The sequence below is a fragment of the Pleurodeles waltl genome, chromosome 3_1 (genome assembly GCF_031143425.1).
Source record: "Pleurodeles waltl isolate 20211129_DDA chromosome 3_1, aPleWal1.hap1.20221129, whole genome shotgun sequence".
NCBI lineage: Eukaryota > Metazoa > Chordata > Amphibia > Caudata > Salamandridae > Pleurodeles > Pleurodeles waltl.
The window spans coordinates 772,158,188-772,176,647 of record NC_090440.1 but is presented as its reverse complement, the minus strand read 5'-3'; the positions used below and the strand labels follow the sequence as shown (position 1 = coordinate 772,176,647).

The window sequence follows — 18,460 nt, the reverse complement described above, 5'->3', positions numbered from 1 at the left end:
AATGGTTTTACAAATATGTGTGGGAATTATCAGGGGAAGAGTATGAACTACATGAAGTCTCTGTAGAATGTTCATTTTATCATTTGACAGTTTGCTAAACTAAGGACTGTCTGATTTCATCCACCTGTAGTGATCTTTGAAGAGTGTCTCCAATATTTTGGGGAAATCAATGTTGCTAGTCAAATTAAGGCCCAGATAGTGAATAAGATCCTGTATCCACTGAAGATCAAGGTTTACCATTAAGGTAATTTTGACAGATATTTCTAATTGTAGATTCTGATGAATACTTCTAATTGCAGATTCCTCACCTAGTAAATACCAAGGCGCCAGACTGGGTCCAGAAGATTCTCTTCAGCAACCTGTGTGTTGAGGATGGTGTAGTGTGGATCTGTGTCGGATCCATCCTTCCCCAGATTTAATGTAAGGGTCCCTACGTACCTGCCACCTCTGAGCACTGACGTCAGTTCCCGTTTTTTCTGCACCTTCTGCCGGAGCTCACTCCCTCAAATTCTGTCAGGTCTGACAGACATTATTTTAGAACTTTTTAACCTGTGTGTAAGGACATGTCTACCGCCAAAACAGGATTCAAACCTTGTAAGGATTTCTACAAACAAATTTCAGTGACACACTCACTAAGTCTGTCTCTGGTGTGTGAGCTCTTTACACAGCTTAGCATTGTGTGAAAAATGCATTCAAATTAATCCTAAGGTCATTTAGCGTCACAAGGCCAAGCTCTGTCTCAGAACATCTCAGAAAGACACTTAAGGCCTGTCCTGCTCAAAGTCAAGGGTGCCGACGCGCTCTAATTCCCAGGGCTGATCCCACGCATGCCCTTCTTCTCATTCAGTCATCAGGTAAGTCGAAGAACAAGAAGCATAAGACGAGGAAGCATACCTCTCCTACCAGGAGTCGTGTGGCACCCAAAGTAACACTGTCGTGATCTCTGACCTCAGAGTCAGTCCCAGCTTTAGTCCTTATGCGACTCGAGTTGCCTGGTCGTTCATCAACACTACAGCAGATATCTGCCTTCAAGGAGGCATGCTGTAGATCTTTGGTACCCTACAAATCTCTCTGGGGTGCTTTCAGGCACTAAGAATCCGAGGGGGCTGTTGCTGATTGTCCCTATCAACCCCATTCCAGCATCAGCCCTGACTCCGGGGCCAGTGCCTACTTCTTAGTTCCACACAGCTGCATGAGTAACACAGGAGCCCAGAGCAACCATGCTTTCACTGACTCCACCATTGTCGTAGAGGAGCTGATAGTCCTTTCGGACTCAGAAGCAAATCATCTGCAACCTCCACCAAAGTCGCACATTTCACACTCTCTTTCTTTATAACCTGCCTGAACCTGATGATGACGATACCTCACAAGTTTGAAGAGAACCTCCGTTTGGTCCTCCAGGATGCCTCCTTTGCCATGGTCCATAAGGAGGGCAGCAGAGGTCCTTGAGCTAAAATTACCCACTGAGGAGATCAAAACCAGTGTCCTCACTGACAATATGCAGTCAAGGCAGACCTCACAGAAACTTATTTTGCCCTTCAACAAGACCCTTACTGATACACTGCTGGGGCACCTGGGCGAAACCAGGATCTTGCTGAGCACTGGACATGCAGATAGTGAGAAGGCACAGACCTACTCCGGGAGACCCTGTTTTTCTCCTGCAACATCCCATACCGGAGAGTCTAGTGGTCCAAGCCTCTTCCACCAAGCACAGCCCAAACACATTTCTGACCACTCCACAAGACAGAGTTGAAGTGCATGGAGATGTGTGTGAAGCATGTTTTCCTCGGCCAGCCTTGCTGTGAGTTCGGTCACCTCCAGATTCCTCCTAGGTCACTGTTGACATGCATTATGGGACATGGTGGTGAAGATCATGCCCGAAGTCACAGAACTCTCTGAATAAACCTCCACCAGGTCATTGACAATGGGCAGGAGGCAGCAAAGTATGTGATTCTATCTTGTCTGGACTCTACTGACTGTTTGGGTTGGGCAGTCTGGACCAGTATGGTGCTCTGGTGCCATGCTTGAATGCGTTCCCCAGGGTTCTCGAGTGACGTTCAAAAATAATGGACATGACATTTGATGGCACAAGTCTCTCAAGGTGAGATAAGGTGAACTTTGCTTTGAAGTGCTTCAAACACAGTAAACCCACAGCAAACTCCCTTTGACTGGCATCACTTACTCAGCAGCTCCCACAAACATTTGCTACTTTCGAAGGTTCAGAAGAGGATTCCAGCAGAGGCCACGCCATTCTTTACTTCAACAGTAGCAGATCTCTCAAGCCTTCCAAGGCAGAGGTCGGGTTGTTATTGTCCAGGTTCCCAGGGGACAGTGAGCAACCCAGCCTGCACCCCAACCTCCACACTTGATTCAAAGCAACTTTAATCTGCCCTTGGTGGTGCAAGGTGGCCTGGTAGGAGGTCTGATCACATTTTACCTCGACAGGTGGCAGAACACACAGTTGAATAGATGGATCCAATTCTTCCAAAATGGATAATCCCTACCCTTCCTCTCCATGCCTCCAAACATGCCTCCTACACCACAACACCTCTAGAAGGACCAGTTTTCCATTCTATGAGAGGAGAGGAACTACAGGCTCTCTTGAAAAAGGGGGCCATAGAAAGGATTCCAGCATCAGAAGTCAGAACTAGTTGTTATTCCTATTACTTCCTGTTACAGAAGAAGGAGGGAGGCCTCCACCGTATCCTTCAGCCTTCACCCTTTGAATTTATACCTCACAAAGCACAACTTCAAAATGCTTACCCTGGTCCAAGTTCTGGTTGTCCTAATCCAGGAGAATGGATGATGGTGTTGAATCTGCAGGATCCCTATTTCCACATCCCAGTCCTGCAGTCTCACAGGTTTTACCTGTAATTTCAGGTAGGCTTTAGGAAGCTGGCTCTGTATATACTATACCAAAATGAGGTACAGTGTGCACAGTTCAGGGATTCCCCAGAGGCTTAACAGAGGATTAGGTAAAACAGGGATGAGTGACCACTCCAGCTACACTACTGAAGTAAGCTTCAAAATGAAAACATTACTCACATACAGTAACTGGTTAGCTGCTTTAGCTTTATGTGTGACAAATGTATTCCCCACACTGTTGAGTAGATGTTGATACATACAGATCATCAATATAACAAAAATACAGATGTGAAAATTGCTTTTTGACTGGTATTGTGGGATTCTGGATGATGTTGTAGGGAGGTATTTTGGACCAGATTACTTGCAGTTTCCAAAAGCAACCAATACATGGCATAGAATTCACACAGTACAAGAATCTTCAATTGATTCAAAGCTATTGGTACAGTTAGGTTATTTTTCCATTTCCTTTGTGAATCTATAATGTGTTCACAAATTATATATTTTCTCTTTTCCCTTTAAGATTATGGATTTAGAAGGGGTAGTTGCTCTGGATTGCTGTCGTCTTGTTAAATATGATGAGTTCCATGATTACCTTGAACGTTCATACGAAGAAGAGGAAGACAGCCCAATGGGACTTTTACTTGGGGCCGTAAAATCATCTTATATGTTTGACCTGCTGCTAGAAATCAGAAGACCTGACCAAGTTTTTCAGTCATATAAATCTGGTGGTAAGTCATATATAACTGCATCATTGATGACTATTTGACTTCAAATCTGCTCTCAAGGAATATCTTGTCTTCCAGTAATTGCCTGACTATACAAAGGATAAATGTATGTAATGTGATAATAATGCTATGTATTTTAATTTATTATTCTTTATGTGGTATCAGTCATCACCCACACCCATCTTTTTGTATCCACCCAACCTGCTAGCAGACCAATATATTGACCTAATATTATTGTGTTCAATATTTCTGGTCAAAAAGCTCGAAGTTGTGTGAATAAAACATAAATAAATTGAGGATGTGACCCCTGAGCTGCTAAGCCTTTTTCGGCCTTCTTTTATTTGCTATTTGGTGTACTTTGCGCTTATGCTTTCTTAACTTCTTTCCATATAAGGTATCCACACCAAATGTGCATCTTTTTTTCCTAACATCCTGGGGAATCTAAACATACCCAAGGTTTGTGGATTCCCTCGAATGGGACCAAGAAAGTGGCCAAAATATAGCATTTTTTTGCAAAAAGTGGGAAAGAAGTGCTGCACAAGTTAGCATGTTTTCTTTCCTAAAATTGCATCAACAAAGGCTTTGCTGTGCTTTAACAATTATCTTCTCAGCGTTCAGTAATGAGTAGAGTTGTATCAAAAACATTTTTACCACTGTAAATTTTTCCTAATTTTTGAGGTTTTTAACCTACTTGCAGTTTGTGGCGGAAATAAGTGCTAAACCTCCTAGAAAGCTATACATTTTGGAAAAGCAAACAAAATTCTGTATTTATCAAGTGTCATTTGTGTAGACCCTTCAATGGTTTCTCCCAAAGAAACTAACTGTTGAAATTTAAAAAAATGAAATTTGGTAAGAAAAAAACAGTCATTTGTTACTGCATTTTCGTCTATCTTTTTGTCACAATGATCTAATTACAAAATCAATATACCGTTGCGTCCTCTGGACCCTTCTAGTTGCAGAGATATATTGGGTTTGCAGGTTTTCCAAGAAAGCGAGGTACCCACAGCCCACAACTGAGCTGCACCTTACAATAATTTTACATTGTGTACCAACAATACAGCAAATCAAATGGTAAAATAACTAATGAAAATGGGAGTTGGAGGTTGGGTCATTAGTTGTGTGGCCTGCACAAGTGATGGGTCCACACTCGACCGTCACTGGACACCAAACATTCCAATGTACGCATTTATCAACCGCATTGCAGGTGGTAGGTCAAAAGTTTCCCCACACTGCGGTCTTAGCGTGGATTTCTGTCCTTTACCACAAGCTTCACCTTTCAAGGGCCCAGAGACAGGTTAGGGCACCACTTGGCAGGCAGGAGTCTCAGCAAAAAAGTTGAGGTGCTGGCAGAGAGAAGTTTTTGATGTCCCTAAGACTTCAAAAACAGGAGGCAAGCTCAGTTCAAGCCCTTGGAGATTCTTCACCAATGGGAAGTAACACAAAAGTCAGTTTTTGTCCTCTCTCAGGCAGCAGCAGCAGCTACTGCAGGCCAACCCAGCAAAGCGCAGTCACAGGCAAGAGGCATAGGTTCCTCTTGGTTCCAGAAGTAATCTAATCTTCAGGGGATTTGGGTCCTCTTCTTATACCCCTTTGTGCCTATTAAGTAGGCATACTTCAAAGAGGTCTCTGTTTTCAAGATCCTGCCAGACCAGGCCCCAGACACACACCAAGGGGTTAGAGACAGCATTGTGTGAGGGAAGGCACAGCCCTTTCAGGTGTAAGTGACCACTCCTCCCCTCCCCTCAGCCTAGATGACCCATCAGAATATGCAGTCTACACCCCAGCTCAGCTCCCTTTGTATCACTGTCTAAAGGAGAGGTGCAAACAGCCCAACTGTCAAACTGACCCAGACGGGGAATCCACAAACAGGATGGTTTAAGCAAGAAAATGTCTATTTTATAAAAGTGGCATTTTCAAACACACAATCTAAAAACGAACTTCACTAAAAGATTGTAAGGAAATGACTCCTTGGCATGGTTAACCCCTAACCTTTTGCCTTGGCTGATGCTAAGTTTTGATTGAAAGTGTGCTGGGACCCTGCTAACCAGGCCCCAGCACCAGTGTTCTTTCCCTAAACTGTACCTTTGCTTCCACAATTGGCACAGCCCTGGCACTCAGATAGGTCCCTTGTAACTGGTACCCCTGGTACCAAGGGCCCTGATGACAGGGAAGGTCCCTAATGGCTGCAGCATGTCTTATGCCACCTTGGAGACCCCTCTCTCAGCACATGCACACTCCCCCACAGAGTGCCATGCCAACCTCACACTGCCTGTGGCATAGGTAAGTCACCCCTCTAGCAGGCCTTACAGCCCGAAGGCAGGGTGCGCTATACCACAGGTGAGGGCATATGTGCATGAGCACTATGCCCCTTCAGTGGCTAAGCAAAATCTTAGACATTGTAAGTGCAGGATAGCCATAAGAGTATATGATGTGGGAGTTTGTCAAACACAAACTCTATAGTTCCATAATTGCTACACTGAAATCTGGGTAGTTTGGTATCAAACTTCTCAGCACAATAAATGCACACTGATGCCAGTGTGCAATGTATTGTAACATACACCCAGAGGGCATCTTAGAGATGCCCCCTGAACACCAATCCGACTTACAGTGTGGGGCTGCCCAGTTTCTGCCAGCCTGCCACAACCAGACGAGTTGCTGGCCACATGGGGAAGAGTGCCTTTGTCACTCTGTGGCCAGGAACAAAGCCTGCACTGGGTGGAGGTGCTTCACACCTCCCCCTGCAGGAACTGTAACACCTGGCGGTGACCCTCAAATGCTCACCCCCTTTGCTACATCGCCCCAGGGCATCCCAGCTAGTGGAGATGCCCGCCCCTCCGGCCACTGCCCCCACTTTAGGCGGCAAGGCTGTAGGAGATAATTAGAAAAACAAGGAGGAGTCACCCCCCAGTCAGAACAGCCCTTAAGGTGCCCTGAGCGGAGGTGACCCCTGCCTTTAGAAATACACCTTCTTAGTTTTGGAGGATTCCCCCAATAGGTTTAGGGATGTGCCTCCCTCCCCACAGGGAGGACGCACAAACAGGGTGTAGCCACCCTCCAGGACAGTAGCCATTGGCTACTGCCATCCCTGACCTAAACACACCCCTAAATCTAGTATTTAGGGGCACCCCAGAACCCAGGAAATCAGATTCCTGCAACCTGAAGAAACAAGAAGGACTGCTGACTTACAAGCCCTGCAGAGAAGACAGAAGACAACTGCTTAGGCCCCAGCCCTACCAGCCTGTCTCCTGACTCGAAAACCTGCAACCAGTGACGCATCCTACAGGGACCAGCGACCTGATGCCTCAGAGGACTGCCCTGGACTAAAGGACCAAGAAACCCCTGTGAGCAGCGGCTCTGCTCAATTTCAACAACAACTTTGCAACTTTCTTGCAACTTTAAAGAACTTCACTCTTCCCGCCGGAAGCGAGAGACTTCACACTCTGCACCCGACGCCCCCATATCTAGAGAACCAACACCACAGAGAGGACTCCCCGGCGACTGCGACCCTGTGAGTAGCCCCAGATAACCCCCATGGACCCCTACAGTGACGCCTGCAGAGAGAATCGAGAGGCTTCCCTGACCGCGACTGCCTGTAACAAGGGACCCAACGCCTGGAACCAGCACTGCACCCACAACCCCCAGGACCTGAAGGAACCGAACCTCAGTGCAGGAGTGACCCCAGGCGACCCTCTGCCTAGCCCAGGTGGTGGCTGTCCCGAGAAGCCCCCCCTCCCCCCACTCCTTCCTGCATCGCTAGACTGACCCCCCATTGTTTCCTATCTGAAACCCGATGCCTGCTTTGCACACTGCACCCGCCACCCCTGTGCCACTGAGGGTATGTTTTGTGGGCCTACTTGTGTCCCCCTCAGTGCTCTACAAAACCCCCCTGGTCTGCCCCCGAGGACGCAGGTACTTATCTGCTGGCAGACTGGAACCGGAGCACCCCTGTTCTCCATAGGCACCTATGTGTTTGGGGTACCTCTTTGACCGGCCCTGAGCTGCTGGTGTGGTAACTTTGGGGTTGCCCTGAACTCCCAACGGTGGGCTGCCTATGCCCAGGAACTGAGACTTGTAAGAGTCTTACCTCACAATCTAACCATTACTTACCTCCCCCAGGAACTGTTGATTTTTGCACAGAGTCCACTTTTAAGATAGCTTATTGCCATTTTAACGAAGACTGTATATGATATTGCTTTAATTCATAGTTCCTAACTTGCCTGTGTGGAGTACCTTGCATTTTCTGTATTTACTTCAAATCTTGAACTTGTGGTTCTTAAAATAAACTAAGAAAATATATTTTTCTATCTAAAAACCTATTGGCCTGGAGTAAGTATTTGAGTGTGTGTTCCTCATTTATTGCCTGTGTGCGTACAACAAATGCTTAACACTACCCTCTGATAAGCCTACTGCTCGACCACACTACCACGAAATAGAGCATTACAATTATCTAATTTTGCCGCAAGCTTACCTCTAAAGGGAACCCTTGGCTCTTTGCACACTATTTCTTACTTTGAAATAGTAAATACTGACCAACTTCCTACATTGGTGGATCAGCGGTGGGATCTAAGACCTTGCATTTGCTGGACTACTCAGCCAATACCTGATCACAGGACTAAATTCCACAAATTGTCATTAGAAACTGATTCTTTACATTTTAGCTATTTTTCTACATTTTTAAAAGTCCTGCTAGGGCCTTGTTCAATTCCATGTTAGCATTTCTTTTAGAGTTTAAAAGTTTGTAAAAGTTTGAATTTAAGTTCTAGAAGTAGATTGTTAAAAAGTAATCCCAATTTTTAGAGAAATAATGTCTAGCACAGATGAGATGGTGGTGGAACTCAACCTCACCCCTTACCTGCATCTAGGGATGTCAGAGTTAAGGACTCTCTGTAAGATAAAAAATATAAAAACTGGGTCCAACCCTAACAAAGTAAAGCCCCAGTAGCTTTAGGCAGAGTTTGCAAGAGACCACCCCTCTGAAGATAACCCTACAGAGGGGGAAGATAGTGACCAGAAGGATGATTCCCTCCCTCCTGTCCTAGTTAGAGAGAACATGGTCTCTCAAACCCCGACTCCACAAGTGATAGTCAGAGATATTGGTTCTTCCACAGGGGAGACCAGTAACTCTGGAAGCATTGAGGGCAGCCTCAATGAAGATGACCTCCTGTTAGCCAGGATGGGCATAAGATTGGCTTTGGAGAGACAGCTCCTAACCATAGAGAGGGAAAGACAAGAGATGGGCTTAGCTCCCATCAATGGTGGCAGCAACATAAATAGGATCAGAGAAAATACTGACATGCTAAAAATCCCCAAAGGGATTGTAACAAAATATGAAGATGGTGATGATATCACCAAGTGGTTCACAGCTTTTGAGAGGGCTTGTGCAAACAGAAAAGTAAACAAATCTCACTGGGATGCTCTCCTTTGGGAAATGTTCACTGGAAAGTGTAGGGATAGACTCCTCACACTCTCTGGTAAAGATGCAGAATCCTATGACCTCATGAAGGCTACCCTGATTGGGGGCTTTGGATTCTCAACTGAGGAGTACAGTATTAGGTTCAGAGGGCTCAAAAATCCTCGAGCCAGACCTGGGTTGATTTTGCTGACTTCAGTCAAAACACTAGATGGTTGGGTTAATGGCAGTGGTGTAAATGATTATGATGGGCTGTATAACTTGTTTACGAAAGACATCTTTTAAGTAATTGTTTCAATGATAAACTGCATCAGCATCTGGTAGACCTAGGTCCAATTTCTCCCCAAGAATTGGGAAAGAAGGCAGAGCACTGGGTCAAGACAATGGTGACCAAGACTTCCACAGGAGGTAACCAAAAGAAAGGGGTCACAAAGCCTCCACAGGGGAAGAGTGTTGAGACATCCAAGGGAAAAAGAAAAGTCTTCTACAGGGCCTCAAAAACCTGCTCAGGAGGGTGGGTCCAAAGCCTTTTCACAATCCTCATTTGGGTATAAGTGTAAAAACCTTGATCCCAAAAGGGCCTGGTGTCGCATCTGTACTCAGCATCGACACCAAACTGGAGACAAGGCCTGTCCCAAGAAAGGTTCCACAACAACTACTACTCCAGTTAGCACTGGAATAGCTAGTCTCCAAGTGGGATCAACAGTGTGCCCAGAGCAAATCAGAGTCCACACTGAAGCTACATTAGTCTCAGAGGGTGGGGTGGACGTAGCCACACTTGCTGCCTGGCCACCTAATATAAAAAAATACAGGCAGCAGCGCTTAATGGGACTAGAGTAGAAGCCCTGAGGGACACAGGCGCCAGTGTCACTATGATGAGACAAACTGGTTTCCCCAGGACAATACCTGGCTGGACAGACATATCAAGTCACCAATGCTGACAATCAGACTAAAGTCCACCCCATGGCAATGGTAACTTTAGAATGGGGAGGGGTCACTGGCCTGAAACAGGTGGTAGTCTCTTCTGTTATACCAGTAAAATGTCTGCTTGGATTTGATCTGGAGTCCTCAGCATGGGCTGAGGTAGAACGCAAAACCCATGCAGCCATGCTGGGTGTCCCTGAACTGGTGTGTGTGAAGACAAGGGCACAGTGCAGGGCTCAGGGTGAAAAAGAAGTGTTGGAGTCTAGAATAATGGCCCAACCTTCCAAGAGAAAAGGAAAGAAGACTGGGGAACCAGCTTCAGCACAGAAGAAGAAACAGAACCTCTCTTCCCAGGAAGAAGTTCTATCCCCTGAGGGAACTGAGTCCATGGACCTGGGTCCTTCCCAGGTTGAGCTTTTGGCCCCAGGGGGAACCTCAAGGGAACTGCTGTGCAAGGGGCAAGAAACTTTAAGGCCTAAGACAGCAAGCAGCCGAGTAAGAAAAAGGAATGTCAGTGGAACACACAGGGTTTATTGGGAAGATTGACTCCTTTACACTGAGGCAAAAGATCCGAAACCTGGTGCCACTAGGAGAGTGGTAGTGCCTCAGGATTTTAGTGAGTTCATTCTGACCTTAGCCCATGACATTCCTCTTGCTGGGCATCTGGGACAAGCCAAGGCATTGGAGAGGTTAGTCAACCATTTCTATTGGCTTAATATGTCCCAGGAGTTTTGCACCTCCTGTGTCACCTGTCAAGCCAGTGGTAAGACTGGTGGCCATCCAAAGGCCCCCCTCATCCCACTTCCAGTGGTGAGTGTTCCCTTTGAAAGAGTGGGAGTGGATATAGTGGGTCCACTTGAACCTCCCACAGCATCAGGGAATCAGTATATCCTAGTAGTAGTGGATCATGCTACTAGGTACCCTGAAGCGATTCCCCTTAGGTCGACTACTGCTCCTGCATTAGCCAAGGCACTCATTGGTATTTTTACCAGAGTGGGATTCCCTAAGGAGGTGGTTTCTGACAGAGGTACCAACTTCATGTCAGCTTACCTAAAACATATGTGGAATGAGTGTGGGGTGACCTACAAATTTACCACACCATACCCTCCACAAACCAATGGTCTTGTTGAGAGAATCAACAAGACATTGAAGGGCTTGATCATGGGGCTCAAGGGCTTGATCATGGGGCTCCCTGAAAAACTGAAAAGAAGATTGGATGTCCTCTTGCCATGCCTGCTTTTCGCCTACAGAGAGGTGCCTTAGAAGTCCCCTTTGAACTTATGTTTGGCCATCCTGTTAGGGGACGACTAGCTCTTGTAAAAGAAGGCTGGGAGAGACCTCTCCATGAGCCTAAACAAGGTGTGGTGGACTATGTACTAGGCCTATGTTCATGGATGGCAGAATAAATGGAAAAGGCAATCAAAAACCTTGAGGCCAGCCAACCGCTCCAGAAGATGTGGTATGACCAAAAGGCTGCTATTGTTGAATTTCAGCCAGGGCAGAAAGTCTGGGTTCTGGGGCCTGTGGCTCCCAGGGCACTCTAGGACAAGTGGAGTGGACCTTACCCAGTGCTAGAAAAGAAGAGTCAGGTCACCTTCCTGGTGGATCTAGCACTATCAGGACCCCCAAGAGGGTGATCCATGGTAACTGCCTCAAACTCTGATAGGGCAGATGTAAACATGTTAATGGTTACAGATGAGGACCAGGAAGCAGAGAGTGAACCTCTCCCTGATCTCCTCTCCACTGACCTAAGGATGGCACAGTAGATGGAGTGATCTACTCAGACACTCTCTCTGGCCAACAGCAGGCTGACTGCTGGCAGGTCCTCCAGCAGTTTGCTGAGCTCGTTTTTCACTAACCCCTGGTCAGACACACATGTGTACCCATGATTTATACAGGGAGCACCAACACTTGAGCACTGGTCAGCAGTGGTACACTATCCAGAGCAAACAAAACAGCAAAAACAGAGTCCAGCACACAGAAGCAACCTGGGAAGTAGAGGCAAAAAATTAGGGGAGACCCTGACAATGATGCCAAGTCTAACAGCATCAATTTACAAATATACACAAATTGATGGAATTGCTTTTTGGATGACATTCCATAATCATTCTTGTCTCTCCCAAGGGGAGAAATAAACCAACAACCTACATTGCAGAACATTCACTTGTATACATATTGGCAATAAAGTATATCTACTTTGATCACTGGCGGCTGTCAGACTCATTCCTCTAATAAGCATCAACAAGGAGTATGTCTAAGCAGGCTGGAGTAATTGGCTTTGCTAGGATTATTCCCTAAAGGGTGTGGGCCAAGGTTCATCATAATCCACATTAAATTATTCGGCATACAAATGTACAGTTGACACAGTCCCTAAATGACATCGCTTGGTTATTAATCATGATGTAATACCATCTTTCATCCCTAGAAGGGTGCCTTTTCATATGACCTTACACAAGTCATATCATTGGCCACAACCCTGTAGCCATACATTTTAAAACACATTCAGGTTAATAGTCTACTATTTTATCCATAGCACCTAATTGATTCCATTGTTGTAAAAACACCTGTAATTACAGTCTTTTACCCCTAGAGGGTGTTCACCATTAGAACAATCCTGTTGTGATTACCATTCAGGCCACAAGGACTGCAGCCATGATCTTCACCCCTAGAGGGCGCAGCTCCATCACCCTGAAACAAAAGTTCCAGCTGGGAGTTGGTTTAAAACACATCAAAGCCCTTGGGGGGTTAACACTTTCAAGTCCCACCCGATTTGGGGGGGGGGGTAGCACAAAACTTCCTGTTGAGGGGAGGCTGCCATGGTCCTGTAGCCCCCCTGTCCCTTTGCTTTCTGTTGGTTGTGACCCTTTCTTCCTGGGGCCACCACACGCTGAAAACAGCCACGTTTTAGGCCCAAATCGCAAGGCATCAAGGGGGAGGGCTCCTCGCTGGAGAGTGCATATTTGATGATCGGCTCTCTTGCTGCACTGGGGAAAGCCGCTTCGCCTTTTTCTTAAATTTCCTTTAAAAAAAAAAGCTTTGGGGCCTCGTGCCACAACTTTAGCACTCCTGGGGCGTCTGGTCCCACCCGGACACCCCACTTAACTTCCCTTGTTGGAGGACACCTCGGGGAGCCCACGCCCAGCTGCCATTGCTTGCTCCCAGCGCAAGCAGCAGCTCACCGGCTTTGGCAGGCAGACTTGCACAGTGGCCCTGCCCTCTCCCATCAATCACAAGCATTGGGAGCTAGGACGGCAGGCCACATAGGGGAGTGCAGCGGCACTCCCCCCATCCTTGCCAGTGCTTCAGGGAACAGGGACGGGTCTTGAGCTCCTTCTCTGACTTCACGGGGAGCACAACGTCGTTCTCTGAACACTTCTTTCTTGCGTGCCCCTGGATGGGGTCAGCGGGCCCTCCAGACATCTTCATGGGGGCGCAATGGCATCCCCCGGCTTTGCTCCTGTGTGGGTCCCCGGGGTAGGGTCCGGGCCCCTCAGCAATCTTCACGGGGAGCAAAAGAGCTCCCTGACTACTTTAACACCAGCCCCGGCCTCAGCTGGCGTTCAACTTTGCGTGGAGCTTGACAGCGCTCCCCACTGTGCTTCCTTGCATGCCCTGAGATATGAGGGGACCGGGGCTCCTTTTGCACTACTTCGAGGGGTGTGATGGCGCTCCCTCATGCCAGCAGTTCGTGGGGGACATGTTTCTTTGGGGGCGGCCCCCAGACCCAGGCTCACTCTTGGGGGCAAGTTGGAGGTCGGCAGCAGAGTTGCAATCTCTTTTCTGCCGGTTGAACAAAGGTCTCCTAACTTTTAAGGGCAATTTCTTGGGTCCCGTTGGGTTGATTTTGACGATCTTTGGCTCATCTTGCTCCTGGTGAGAGAGTCCTGGCATAAAATTATGATGAATTTGGCAGGGAGCTGATATTGCAGGATTCCTGCGCCAAATTCCACTTTGCTGTCCCTCTCACCTCCTTGTGCAAAGCCCAGTCTCTCCCCACTGGTCCTGGGGTCAATCAAAGTACTAGTCTTTGGTCTTGGGGCAAGTCAGGGGGCGCCTTCCAATTGTCCATGGTGTCAGCCTCCGGTCCTGGGGTTCCTCAGAAAAAGCACATTCCATGAGAGATAGCCCTTTCCTGTGCAAGACCTTTTAAGTGGTGGTGGGAGTGTCCAGCATGGCTGTGCCTCTGGCCTATCCTGATATGCCATATCACCTCTCCGTCCTGTCCCAACCTTCCTGCACAGTCTTCTGGGATAGCTGAAAATGGCGTTGTCCTGGAGTCAGTTGGCAAGTGCTCTCAGAGACTCAGTCCCTCCTCCCCGATTTTCCTTCCAGGGCCTCTCGGGCCCGGTTCCTGGCATGGAATGACAGCTGGCTGATTGATGCCAGGCCCTGCTCCTACAGCTGAACAGAGCAGTAACTGGCCCTAATCCTGAGCTAAGTCAGAGAAAGATGACATTCCTAGATGACCCAGAAGCTGTACAAATATGTTTTTGTAACCTCTTGCATTATTCTTTTAATACAGGTTACAGTGTACATTGGTGCGACTCGGTAGACCCTTGGAAACTGGAATTGTGCCCTAGGCCAGCGTGTCCATTTCACTTATATATAATGGAGCGTCCCTACAATCAAGACAGTAAGCACACTGACTATCCCTAACATGTGTACACCTTATAAGGCCTATTCCAGGTCACCACCCACTCTACATGTCCCTCCTACGTCAGGCTACATAAGCGCAGTTCCTGGGCTGCACGTGCTAGGAATCCTCCCTGTGATCATGTGTAACCAGCTCTGGGCCTCCTACCCTTGCTGCGTCACAGCAGCCTTGGCTTAATAAGGCGGCACCTGCGGTGAACACATGCAGTCCATTTTACCATGAGTTTACTGTGGGTGAGTCCCAAACTATGAGGCTCCCTCACACTAAGTTAAAAAAAAAAAAACAGGTGATCCAAAACAAAAAATCAGGGCAGATAGTCAGAGCTGTCCTCTCCCAGAGGGTATGAAGGAAACCTATGTATTTCTGAAATGTACACAAGATACAGAGTTTAGAAAGAGTGGGTATCTGTACATTTCTGAATTTGGGGTTAACTATGCTATCATGTAACTTGAAAGGGATTTTGCAAAATGTTTTATTTCTTGCACACTGGCTTACATTTTTAAACCACATTTGGAAGTGACAAATGCAGAGAAATCTAATTGGTAATAACAAGTGTTCTGCTATTCTGTGTTCCCGCATGTCTCTGGATAAAACAGTATTTGTGTGGCTGGGCCTAACGTCTGTGAATCAAAACACCTCAAAACTTGACTTGGAGCCACAAACCCAGCCTAATTCAAACTTTCTTTTTTTTTGTTTTTCAGTGTGGGTGGCTGCAGATTTTTGTCCGTAGCTTAGCCGTCAACCAGGGAAACCAACCAAACCTGTGCATTTTTGAAAACTACACACTTGGGGGAGTCCATGGTGATGTGACGTGTGTGGCTCTCACCAGGTTTTCCTACCTAGAAGCCCTTGAAAGCCTCAAACCTTGTCTGAAAACACACATTTCCCTTACATTTATGTGATGGAAACTTCTGGAGACTTAAGGGAGCCACAAATTTTCAACCGCAGTGTTCCCCCAAGTCTCCTGATAGAAATTATTCCTCACTTATGTGGTACACTACGCTGGAGTCCTCTGGTGTCTAGTTTACAAAAATATCTGTGCTTGGTAGGTGTACCTTAGAGACAGTGTACACTCTGGCAGTGACAGTCATAAAAGACAAATGTTACTGCGCATCCATCCACTGCTCAAGTACACACACATACTGGTTGAATTTGTAATGAGGATTAGTGAAAAGTTCATTATGTAAATTTTGTTAACATTATTTCACGAAATTGAAACTTTTTTTAAAACTCGGTTTATTACATTTTTGCATGCTATAAAAACAAACAGAGGATCAACATGAGGCAAATAAAAAGTGATTCGAGAAATGGTAACGGTTGTAGTTAGGGCAGACAACAGTCTGCGTCTTAGCAAATCAGTATAACAAAGAACAGTAACAGTGGGGGGAAACTGAGACCGGGTAGGGACAAAGGGATGGGGACAGAGGCATATACTACGAGAAAGCCAAAAAGTGATGTAAAGTGATGTGCAGAGGGGTACACAGGAATAGCATAACACCACAAAGTTGCACGGCTAGTACATAATGGATTGAATTTAGACAGCGCGTGTGGAGCAGGGCCATTTCATAAGTAAAGTGGAGGAGCGGTGGAATATCTGCTCAGCTGTGGGGAGGTTGAGATGAAGTGCAGGGGAGCATCTTCAGTGGAGTTCCAAGCTGAGGAGTGGAGTACCAGCGTGATAGTCTGGGGTAGGGGGAGTTGCCTGAGGTGATGAGATGCACAAACTGTGAGATAAAAAGGTGACCCATTCCAGAGAGATGGGGCGTCTGCAGCATGCTTCTTCATAATGATGAGCTGTACCTTCTGTGGTTCCCCATTTCCTCATCGCGCCCTGTCATTCTTCCAAAGGTGGAGCGCGTGAGACCTTCCCAGTGTAGAGTAAGTGTCCTTTTAGCTAATAACAGGGCTGGATTAGCAAAGCGTGTGCGAACAGTGTGTTGTTTCCTACATTTAAAAATGCCAAGGGCTCTGGCCTCCCAAGAATTTAGGTCTGTGAGCTCAGTGACTTCTCGCAGGGTGGTATGTATGCCCTGCCAGTAGGCATGGAGGGCTGGGTAAGACCACATTTGCTGGAGGACCGCAGCGCTCGACCAACATCTGGGGCAAGCCCGATTCACCATCAGGAAGTTCTGTTTTAGTTGCTTGGGATTGAAATATGCCTGATGTAAGATTTTAAACTGTAGGTTTTTAAACCTAGCATTCCGCTCAAACTATGTGGGAAGGCCAATGCCTGTTCCCACTCCCTATCATTCAACACCCTCCCAATGTCATCCACCCATTTGGTGTGAAGAGGAGACAGTGAAATACCAGTATGGTTTTGAAGCGCCTTATAAAGCCAGGTAACTAATCATCGACCCTCACCCATCTCTGAATGCACTGAAGGCTCCTCATCTCTAGTCTGCCACAATTGGATACGGGTACTATGAAGTTGATGACAAGTAAGGACCTGCCTTGCTGGAAGGTCAAGGTCTTCCTGGAGTTGCTCGAATGTAAGATGACGACCTTCAGAGAATAAATATCTGACTGTAGTAATAGAAAAATCGTGCCAGCTTCACAAAGCCGTGGTCGAGTAAGTGCCTGGGTACTTTGGAAGTCCCACCAGGGGGAACCCTGGAGCATACGAAAGGACCTCACATGTAGGAGCACAGGTTCTTTTAACACATATAATCTGACTTGGAGCGAACAAGGTGGGGTCTGGTGTCTTGTACGAGACCTCTGACTGTGGCTGGAGTGAGGGGTGGGGAATGGTGATAGGTTTCTCCTTGATTCCAGTGGGCCATCCATCATTGAAGTTGGGCTGCCAGAATGTACGCCTCAAAGGACGGGGCGCTCAATCCTCCCTCTCCCATGGGTAATTTCAGTTTCCTTAGAGTCATTCTTCCAAATGAGTTCCGTAAGTGAGGAATCAAGATCGAGAAGCTGCGGATGGGGTCAATGAGAGGTTAGCATAGTAATATAGAAGATGTGGCAGGAGGTCCATCTTCGAAAGCGCTATCCTTCCTGAATTGGCAAGAGGAAATTCAGTCTAAAAGGATGCTAATGAATTAAACAATGTCAGCACTGGACGTAGGTTCCAGTTGAAAAGATCGGCTGGAGAGTGGTATAAGTTGATTCCTAAATATTGAACTGCTGAGTTCTGAGAGAGACACGATCTATAGTGACATCTAGAGGGGTCATATTATCATGTTGAAGGTAGATGGAGGACTTGCCCAGATAACCTTCAAACCGGATATTTTAGTGAATGTTTGAAGCATAGTTTGGATGTTAATAGGGTCCATCCAGGTGCTGCAGAGATAAAGGAGTGTGTCATCATTTTCGAGTGATACCACGTGTGTCATATCTGCAAGGGAAATACTCCAATGAGCTCCATCCTGCCAGAGCTTGAAAAAGGTTTCATGTACAAAAGTCTAGTGTAAGCCAAAAGATGGGTGCCAATGCCCATTCGTGTAAGCTCGCTGAAGAGATAAATCCAGTCCAGAGAGTTGAACGTCTTCTCCAGGTCCAACACCAGATAGGCCGCTTAAGGATAATGTTCCTGTTTTCCTGTGCCTGGTCCTGAACATGGAAAAGACGCCGGAGATTATGTGAAGTTCTGTGCCCAGGGACAAACCTGTTTTGGTCTGGGTGGATGTGTTCTTGCAAGATCTGGGCACAGCCAGCAGACAATATCTTACCTAGTTTTTTATAAACTGTTCCCAGGATTACAGCGGGGGTGGTAGGAAGCTGATTCATTCGGGTCACAGTTTGGTTTAGGAATAGCTATTAGGAGAGATTCCCATAAAGAGAGCGGTAGATCGCCCATCCTCAGGGCTTCATCATACATTTCAGCTAGCCGGTGTGCAAGAGTTTCGGCATATGTGCTATAGTACTGTATAGGAAGAC

General features: G+C 46.8%; 1 protein-coding gene across 3 annotated transcripts in view; it reads left to right on the top strand.

Annotated features, from left to right (window-relative positions):
* USP47 (ubiquitin specific peptidase 47) overlaps window positions 1-18,460 on the top strand; it is a 1,215,141-nt gene that overhangs the window by 672,355 nt on the left and 524,326 nt on the right. For all 3 annotated transcript variants that reach the window (XM_069223601.1, XM_069223600.1, XM_069223599.1), the window contains one exon: window positions 3,386-3,593. In XM_069223601.1, the coding sequence (XP_069079702.1) occupies window positions 3,386-3,593 (208 nt within the window). The remainder of the gene's footprint in view (window positions 1-3,385; window positions 3,594-18,460) is intronic.